General features: G+C 45.2%; 2 protein-coding genes across 2 annotated transcripts; one reads left to right on the top strand and one right to left on the bottom strand.

The window, feature by feature from the left end:
* Nucleotides 1-3,733: 3,733 nt before the first annotated feature.
* On the top strand, nt 3,734-4,717 carry LOC126998251 (putative nuclease HARBI1). The gene has a single exon (XM_050859735.1). It carries the CDS (start codon nt 3,734-3,736, stop codon nt 4,715-4,717), a length of 984 nt encoding a protein of 327 aa, XP_050715692.1.
* A 455-nt stretch (nt 4,718-5,172) lies between these two features.
* Nucleotides 5,173-6,749, bottom strand: LOC127000297 (uncharacterized). The gene is made up of 2 exons (XM_050863838.1): nt 5,712-6,749; nt 5,173-5,586 (listed from the first exon to the last, which is right to left on the bottom strand). The coding sequence occupies exons 1-2, from the start codon at nt 6,573-6,575 to the stop codon at nt 5,188-5,190; spliced, it is 1,263 nt and encodes a 420-aa protein (XP_050719795.1). The 5' UTR covers nt 6,576-6,749; the 3' UTR covers nt 5,173-5,187.
* Nucleotides 6,750-9,834: the final 3,085 nt, after the last annotated feature.

Here is a 9,834-nt window from a genome sequence, read left to right as displayed (position 1 = left end):
TGTCCTGCACTTCCTCCCATACCTTACCGCCAACAGAATGCTTCTTACCTGACACATCCCATCACTTTCCAATCATACATTCACCTCTAACACGATACTTCCTTCTTACCATGTCCCAATACTACTGCCCTTCACGTCCCCATCATACATTACCGCCATCACATTGCTTCCTAACTTACTCAAAGCATCATACAAATTATTGATATGCCCAACGACAAGCGTACCGTCGTATCTAAAGAAGACGAGCTGATCTTGCAGAAAATTTAAGGATGCTGCATTAGGGAGACGCTTCTGCAATCGATGTTGAAAGTTATATTTTTTAACATATCGAAATCGAGCGAGGTAAATAAATACCGTTAATAACATTCTTTAACCTACTTCACTTCCACGCCATGACATGACATCTATATATGTGGCGCTCAGAGCGACAACCACGTAAGCGACATCGCGGTCAAAAATGAGATAATGATCGAATGAAATAAAGCAACTCTCGATCTATTTGGCGGTGTTTAGCATTTACATGTTTCCTATAAACTAAATACTCTAATTTCAATTTTAAAAAAGGGTATCTCAGGCGGAAACTACAACTTGAGTGAGTCCTCGGTGCTTACGTTTTCTTTAAAAAAGGAATGTGAGGCATGGCTCCGCGCCGAAATGTGACAACTCACACACCTCACTCCCACTGGACGTCCTGACACTATCACACAATATTATGAAAAACGGGGACCACCATCTTCTTCCTAAGGAAATTCTGCATCACATAAGCACTAATATAAAATAATCACGCGAGAAAAAATATATGAAAAGAAGCAATAATTAAAGTAGCGCATACACATTTTCTCCCACATTTTCAGCACCGCCTCTCCTCGCACAGATCATGAGGAAGGGACATTGGAGTTATAATACCACTCTACAGGAAGGATATCTGTCTTAATAATAATATAAGAACGATGATAGACTGCTTGCGGATAGGAGTAACTTCAACTGAATGCCATTAAACAATTCTTTGACTCATCGAGTCACGAAAGTTTTTAGTTAAAGACGAAAGATTTATACATTTAGAAGGGAACCCGAGATGGTTTCATCCATATATGGGTAAATGCGTTGTGTAAAACTGAATGAAAAATATGAAAGTGAATACCAAACAACTGCTGCCAATACGTAAATGAATAATAATTATGCATAATGACATGAAATCAGTTTGGTTCCATGTAGAACACAGCTACGAGCGCAAATCTCAGACATTTCGCGCCACTTTTGACTTGAATAGAAACTGTTACTCAAAAATTTATCGATAATCTGTAACAATAAAATAGCATATCAGTGCATATATTTATTTTATTAGGCTATTTTGTCATAAATCATCATTCATAGTACGATTTTTTAACTCAGTATTAATTGTTATGCTTTATTGCGCATAGCCTACTTTTGTTAGGCTATTATTATTATTATTATTATTATTATTATTATTATTATTATTATTATTATTATTATTATTATTATTTTTATTATCATTATTATTATTAAGTATTATCATTATTATTTCAGCAACTTTCCCAAACATTACCTATGACCATCCAACACTGTTCCTACCCAACATCATGCATCACCACTTATCACCACTATCCTGTCATCATCCAGCATCACATCTTCTCACTATGACTCATCATCATCCATCATTATTCCTACCCACTATAACCCCTCTAGGGGGAAGACGAGAGTGGGGAAGGTGGGCGTGGGATGATGATACGTGACAAAATTACACAAAATTACACAATGTTACACTAATATTCAATATTTATTAGAAATTGTCAAGCAAATACTAAGTAACACATCTTCTTACTAAATTCTATCATATGGAGGTATTTCCTCATTACTAGTTTTTCGAGTATTTTAGCTTTGAATATGTCCGAGAAAACACAAAATCACGCATCGAAAATTCCATTTTGGGCACAAAAATCACATTGCTACTTTTGCGTCCTCACCACTAAAATAATAGGTTGCACCTTGACAATTAGGCGTATTCAATCAACAGCCGCCATCAGTCATCGACGCGTCTCCAGCCTCCACTCCCCCACCGATGTCTCGGCCAGACCTGAGTAAGTATATGTTTGTCTGTCTCACTGTCTGTTACAAGTTCATGCTTCAGTGTTATTCAACCTGAGTATCTGAATGTCTATCTACCTTATAGTGTCAGTTAGCCGTACAATGTACATCATGTCAACCTCAGTACCCTCACAGTGCCAATAAACCTGACAGTAGCCTACTTGTCAGGTTCATAGTATCTGTCATCCTCACGGGCTCAAATCATCCTTACAATGCCAATTAACCTTATAACGCCTTTTCAATGACAAAAAAAAAACAAAACAAAAAAACATGCAGTGTCTGATCATCACCACTAATGAACCTTTGTGTTATTCGACGTTGCGATGTCAACCTTATTATTGTTACCTATAAACCATGTGTGTGTGTGTGTGTGTGTGTGTGTGTGTGTGTGTGTGTTGTTTGTTTAAAATTTATTTATCATACAAATTTTTCCTCAGGTTATTGACGTGCAAAGATGTCGTCTGACGAGGCAGCTGAAGTTGATGCTGGCGGCGAGCGCGTCAGCCATGATGACAATAGTGACGGTGACGTGCCTGAACCTTCCCGTGGAAGAAAACGCACCAGGAATCCAGCAGTGTGGAAAAAAAATGTTGCAAAACACAAGAGAAATGTTGGTGAGGCTTACATCAGTGTGAAAACAAACAGACATGTAGCAGCCCGTGCTATTGGCCCTCCTTGTGCTGACGGGTGTTTTGACAGGGTAGGACGTGAAGGAATTCGAGCCATATTTGAAGCTTTTTGGGCACTAGGAGATTATGAACTCCAAAACGCCTATATTCAAAAACTGGTGAAGACTGTGCCCATCAAGCGAAAGCGTACACTGGCAGAAGTCAGCAGGCGTAGCCATACTTTTCTCTACAGTGTGATGATTAACGGTGCCTCACATAGTGTTTGCAAAAGAGGATTTGCCAGTATGCATGGCCTTAGTCTTAAGTGACACTGACACTTGCACGACTTTGTGGCACGCATTGCCACGAACTGTGTCGTGGCAATGCGTGCCATTTTGGTGGCACGCAGCGGGAGGCTCCCGCACTGTTCCCGCACTGTTCACGACGACTTCACACACTATTCACGCATAGGTTACGAATGCGCGCCCAATAGTGCCCACATTGACACGAACTGGCACGACGTATTTACGCATAGTTTACGCACTGTTCGCGCAAAGTTTACGCACTTCCCGCATTGGCCCGACGAGTTTGCGCTATTCGGAGGCCGTCGTGGCGATTTGGGCACGCCATATAAAAAGGGGGCCTCCCCACCCCTGGCGTCATTTTTGGATTGCCTGTGGAAGAGACAACATGCTGAATTCCAGAGACAGCGTCGTAGCAGAGAAGAGAAGATGCCTATACCTGGCGGCTGCTCTAGCCATTGTTGAAGAGCAGTAGAAAAGGGTGCAAGAGGCAGAAGATGAAGAAAAGGCAACCCCACCTCGAAGAAGGACACCAAGGAAAGTGTGGGTCAGGAAATGGTTGGCCAGAAGACAGGAGTTTGGACAGTATGACACGCTACTGACTGAACTCCACAAGGAAGATCCAAGGGGCTACAAGAATTACCTCAGAATCACACCTGACCTGTTCCAAGAGATGGTTGAGAAGTTAACCCTCGCCTCCAGAAACAGTCCACCTTCATGAGGGAACCGCTTCCAGTTGGACTCAAGCTGGCTGCCACCCTCCGCTTCCTAGCCACTGGAAATTCCTATCCAAGTCTGCAGTTCAGCTTCAGGGTTGAAGCAAGTACAATCTGCAAGTTTATACCCAAGGTGTGTCAAGCCATCATCGCGGTCTACAAGGACGAAGTGCTCCGCTGCCCCAAAACTGAAAAGATGTGGAAGGAAGTTGCTGCCAAGTTCAGCTCCAGATGGAACTACCACAACTGTCTGGGAGCTGTAGACGGCAAGCACATCGCCATGAAAAAGCCACCCAATGCTGGTTCAAAATACCATAACTACAAGGGCTTCCACAGCATTGTACTGATGGCAGTGGCAGATGCTGGCTACAAGTTCCTGTATGTGGATGTTGGGGCAGAGGGTGGTGCATCGGATGGAGGAACATGGAGTAACTGCTCCCTGCATGATGCTGTAGAAGACCACAGAGCTGGAGTGCCTCAACCAGAACCGCTCCCTAATGATGATAAGCCAGTGCCCTATCACTTCGTAGGGGATGACTCCTTCGCACTCCGAACCTGGATGATGAAACCATTCTCCCACCGATCACAGGTCCATCGAGAACGCATATACAGCTACAGATTGTCTCGTGCCCGTCGTGTTGTGGAGAATGCCTTTGGAATCTTGTCTCACAGGTTCCGTTGCTTCTTGACAACAATGCAGCAGCACCCCGACAACATCAACCTGATCACCATGTGCGCCTGTGTCCTACACAACCTCCTCCTCATCAGATACCCACATGCAATTCCAGAAGTGGACCGCGAAGATCCGGACACATATGATCTGATCCCTGGTAGATGGAGACTCGACCAGCAGCTGCTGGGGCTGATGCCTCTACCAGGCCACCATTCAGCGAGGGAGGCGAAGGATCAGCGAGACTACCTGTCACATTACTACATGTCCCCTGCTGGTGCCGTCCCTTGGCAAGAAAGAATGGTATCCCCATGAGCTGCATCTATATTTGTACCACTATTGAAATAAAATCTTTCTCGTTTATTTTTCTTTTCTTTTCCTTTTTGGTGTCTCTTTTATTTGTGGCTAACTTTATTTTAATGTGAAAATGAAAACAAGTGTTTTAAAGTAGTCAACTTTATTAACATGAAAACAACAAACAACATTTTCAAAGTGTCTCACTCAGTGTCCTTGCTGATGCTGGGACCGCTGCCTGGGGATACACGGTGGACTTTCGGGGTGTTAAGGTCCTTGGAGGTGAAGGGGGTTGAGGGTGAACTCCTCTCTAGGATGCTGCCTACCGACCCTGGGGTCAGGCCCGGGAAGCTGGGTGATGTCACAGGTGTCTTTAAGATGACTGACGGCGACACTAAAGGGGTTGGTGATGGCGACTGGACAAGAGTCGCTGACGGGGCAGGTGGCATCCGTGGCTCCCACTCAGTGGTCCGTGTCCAGGACGACTGGCCTTAAGACTGGGAGGCCAGTGGTGGCTGGGGCGGCAACAAGGGTTGAGGTGCTGGCTGACTTGCTGGAGGTTGCTGCTGCTGCTGCTGCTGCTGTGGCGGTGCCTGCCAGGTGGCCGGTTGAGGGGGGTGCCAGAACTGCTGCTGCTGAAGGGGCTGCCAGGGTTGCTGCTGCTGTGGGCCTTGCCAGATCATGGGTGGTTGTTGCTGTGATTGCTGGAAGAGCGGACGCCGCTGCCTGTAACGGTGGACCAGGTTGAGGCAGTCAATCTGGAACTCGTGCCAGGATTCCTCCGGGATGCCCTGCATGTGCCCTTCCAGCAGGCACACGAAATCATGGACGATCTTCTGGTGGCCGGTGTAGGAGTGGCTGGCGCCCTGGGAGTCTGCTTTGGAGAGGATCTGAAACATACAGACATTGGCACCAGTTAGTACAGCATTTGATTGCATCATATTGCACATGTCATGTCAAGAGAAATGGAACAAACTGGAATACAATCTACAACTAGTGACATTGGGATTCTCACCTGCCTGACAGCTTCACTGAGGTCAATGTGGGTGACCCCCGATGTGGTGGTAGTGACGGCGGTTGTGGTGGCTGTCTCTGTTGTTGTGGGCCTGGACCGCTTCCCCTTGCCCTTGCCTGTTGTAGTAAATGCCTGGCTCTGGGACCCTGTAGACTGGACATCATTATCCTCATCGTCGCTGCTCGTCACTGTGGCTGACTCGGGGACAGCAAACTGCTCACTGGGGACTGTCTTTCCCCGAACGATGTGCTGTGTTAAGAAACTCCAAGTCTCCATGATCTCGTCGTCACGGGCACTCCTCTCAGGCTGGCTTGCCCCACTCTTCTTCTCCTTCTTCAAGATCTTCCCCACCCTGGTGCGCATGTTCTCGTAGTGCTTCTTGCATTGGGGACCAGTGGCAGGGGGATTCAGCTGCTCTCCGACTCGGTTCCACAGGCTGTTCTTGGTCGCCACGTTAAGCCACTCCTTTTGCTTCTTGTCATACAGCTGGGGGTATTCCTTGATGAGGTCAGCCAACCCCCTCTCCCCCTCATCTGTCCAGCGGTACTCAGGGATTTCCTTCTTGGATACCCGGACCCGCTTCTTCTGCTGCCGGGTAGCCTCTTCCTCACTGGATGGCTGTCTCTGGGTGTCAAGTGTATCCTGCTGTGTCTCAGGGATGCCATCGACACTTGATATGGATGACTGGAGGGACTTATCTCTCTCAGCGGTCTCTGGCTCTGGATCTGCTCCAATATTTTCTGGCCTGTCGGCTTGTGGCCTTCTCTGCTTTGCTCTTCCACCTATTTGTTTCGTCTTCGGCATGTTGTCTGCTTGCTGGCAAGTTGTGGAATGGCGAGAAGTGGCTATTATATACCCCCGCATTGACGCGAGCGACACTGTTGCGCAATAGTTGCGCAATAGTCGTGAACTACTCGCAAACTCGTCGTGAACTGCTCGTGCCAAGCGCAAACTGTTCGTGAAGTGCGTGAACTAGTCGTGAACTGTTCGTGCCATCAAGGCGTGAAGTACACGTGACCGTGTCAGGGGTAACGCACGACCATGCTGTGACGCGCACCAATGCGTAAACATGTCGCAAACTTGTCGTGAACAGTTCGTGAACAGTTCGTGAACAATGCGTGGCAGGTCGTGCATGTCGTGGCATGGCGCGCACTGGCACGCACTGGTGCGCATCCTCCTGCATTGTCCCGCACTGTTCGCGACAAGTTCACGAACAGTTTGCGCATAGTTAACGAACCCGTCACGAAAAATTTGTCGTGCCAAAATTTAAAACATTTCAAAATTTTCGTCCCGACATGTGATGCAGTCGCGACGAGTTTCCGAACACTTCACGCGAGTTTACGACTAGTTTGCGCATTGGCACGACCGAGTTCGTGCCAATGCGTGCCACAAAGTCGTGCAAGTGTCAGTGTGGCTTTAGCCGTGTTGAAAGTGCAAGCAAGAAAATGACGTTGACCGGAACCCTAATTGCAGATAAACGCGGAAGGCGAGTTCCTCAAAACAAAATTGTGGGGATGCAGGCGGATCGAGTCAGAGAACACATCAAACTTTTGCCTGCCATGTCGTGCCACTACAGTCGCTTCAAGGCTCCACACCGTCGCTACCTAGACTCGTCCCTTACCATCAAGAAACTCTATGATTCATACGTAGAATGGATGGAAAAGGAACACAGTAATGAACCGTTTGTCACCTTCAGCTACTACAGTGATGTCTTCACCAAGGAATTCAACATTTGCTTTGCACCTCCTGATTCTGACACCTGTACCACTTGTGATACTTTGAATGCTGCAATTAAGAATGATGCTGAAAACCTGGAGAAGGTAGCAGAACATCAAATGAATTTACAGGCACACAAGGCAGAAGCAGACGAAGCACAGAACCTTATGAAAATATGGAAAAATAATGATGATGATGATGTTCGTGCAGTTGCTGTAGACCTCCAACAAACTCTCCCAACACCTCGCTTGTCAGCTGGAATCTCTTACTACAAACGCAAAATGTGGACTTATAACTTGTGCATATTTAATTTGAAAACAGAAAAATCAACCATGTATGTGTGGAATGAAAGTGTAGCTAAGCGTGGTTCTGTGGAGATTGCTAGTTGCTTAAAGGACTGGGTGTTTCGTGAATATGCTAGATGTGCTTTTGAAAAACTAGTTGTGTTTTCTGATAACTGTGGAGGACAAAATAAGAACATAAACATGGTCCTCAACTATCTCCATGAGTTGCATTGTGGGCGAATACAGGACATCAAACACATCTTTTTGGTGCCAGGACATACATTCATGGGTTGTGACAGGTCCTTTGGGCTTATTGAAAAACGCCTGAAACGACATGGCAATGTGGTGCTTCCTCGTGATTACTGCAGTGTTATGAAAAGTGCTGCCTCTACTTTCACGGTTGAAGAAATGGACCAGTCAAAGTTCCTGAATTTAGACCTGCTGAAGACGATGGTAACGAGGAGGAGAGCTACAGCTTCAACATTCAAGAACGCAAAGATGATCATTCTCAACTCGGAGTACAAAGAGGGTTATGTTCTTCTGCAGGATTATGATGCCACTAACTTCACCAACGCCACAAGAATGCGCCTCATGCCAGGAAGAGATCCATACAGTCCCAACAACTTCAACCTCAGTACCATACAGTTGACTCCCAAATATGACCGTCCTCTCAGACTTGATCAGGATAAAGTGGCAGATATCAGGTCACTGTATCCACTTCTGAGTGTTGCTGAACAACAGTTTTATGAGAACATCTTCCAGAATCAAGAAGATAATCAAATAGATGCCTCTAATAACGATGAAGATCATGTTGACAACTACACACTGGACTACCATAAGGAATAAAAATAAACATTTGTGTATGGTTTTGTTTTCATAATACTAGAAAGTAGTGCAACACAATGTGAGGAAACAAATTATTGCAATATATTGTAGCATAATAATAATTATTATGCTAAAATATATTGCAATAATCGATGTGACTGCATTTTAAGTGTATGCTGGTGTAAATTATTTTTTCTACACACACACACACACACACACACACGTACAGGGGAATAACGAACTTTTGAGTCTCTCTCTCTCTCTCTCTCTCTCTCTCTCTCTCTCTCTCTCTCTCTCTCTCTCTCTCTCTCTCTCTCTCTCTCTCTCTCTCTCTCTCTCTCTCTCTCTCAGCCTCTCTCTCTCTCTCTCTCTCTCTCTCTCTCTCTCTCTCTCTCGGCGAGAAGGGCTACTATTTGGGCAGTACCTCTCTCTCTCTCTCTCTCTCTCTCTCTCTCTCTCTCTCTCTCTCTCTCTCTCTCTCTCTCTCTCTCTCTCTCTCTCTCTCTCTCTCTCTCTCTCTCTCTCTCTCTCTCTCTCTCTCTCTCAGTTGATAGGTATTTTTTTTTCACTGATCATTGACTGATGTTGAGACACTGACTTATTATTATTAATATTACTATTATTTATTTTCTCGAATTTATTTTTGTATTCAGTTCTCGGGTCTTACTACTGATATTAAAATCTTTATAGTTTCATCAATTATTACTATTTTTCCGCCTGTGACTATAAGAGGTGCCAAGAGATTTTCTAATAAAACTCGGTTACTAAGTTGTATTTGTTTTTTCCTCATAATTATGACATCCTGGTTAATGACCACGTAACAGAGTAACTGCAAGGTTTATGAATAATTATATGAAGCAGGATTAGCTACTTATGTAACTGTTGAGCGCCAAAGAAGATGATGTGTGAGGCGTCGAGCCTATGTTGATTGGTTGGGTTAAAGAAAAAAAAACTGCAACTGGCAACAATCGAGATGTAGGACGCCGCGGCCTTGAAATCCCAGCCATCAATCATGACTCACTCAGTGTTCACTTGTCGGTTGTGTTGGTGGCAGTGCACGGGAATATTTTCGAGATCCACCCACAAGCAATAAAACTGTGAACTGCAAGGCTGGGTGAAGCGCTGATCATGCTCAACCATAAGAAGTGTCTTGTCTTGGTATGCCGCCTATACACACTTGCACACGTGTGTATTGTACACCCGCACTCAGCACATTAAGTAAAGACATACTGGTAATAATCCTTGCTTGGAAGCAAAAGAATTTAAGGGAAATAAAAGTGATTTGTTGAGCTGACTTT

This window comes from Eriocheir sinensis, chromosome 2 (assembly GCF_024679095.1).
Source record: "Eriocheir sinensis breed Jianghai 21 chromosome 2, ASM2467909v1, whole genome shotgun sequence".
NCBI lineage: Eukaryota > Metazoa > Arthropoda > Malacostraca > Decapoda > Varunidae > Eriocheir > Eriocheir sinensis.
This window is presented reverse-complemented; position numbering and strand designations above follow the sequence as displayed.

Coding starts and splice junctions, on each gene's coding strand:
- LOC126998251 (XM_050859735.1), top strand. CDS start 3,734: ATGAGGGAACCGCTTCCAGTTGGACTCAAGCTGGCTGCCACCCTCCGC.
- LOC127000297 (XM_050863838.1), bottom strand. CDS start 6,575: ATGCGGGGGTATATAATAGCCACTTCTCGCCATTCCACAACTTGCCAG. Junction 5,587..5,711: donor TCAGTGAAGCTGTCAGGCAG/GTGAGAATCCCA, acceptor TGTATGTTTCAG/ATCCTCTCCAAAGCAGACTC.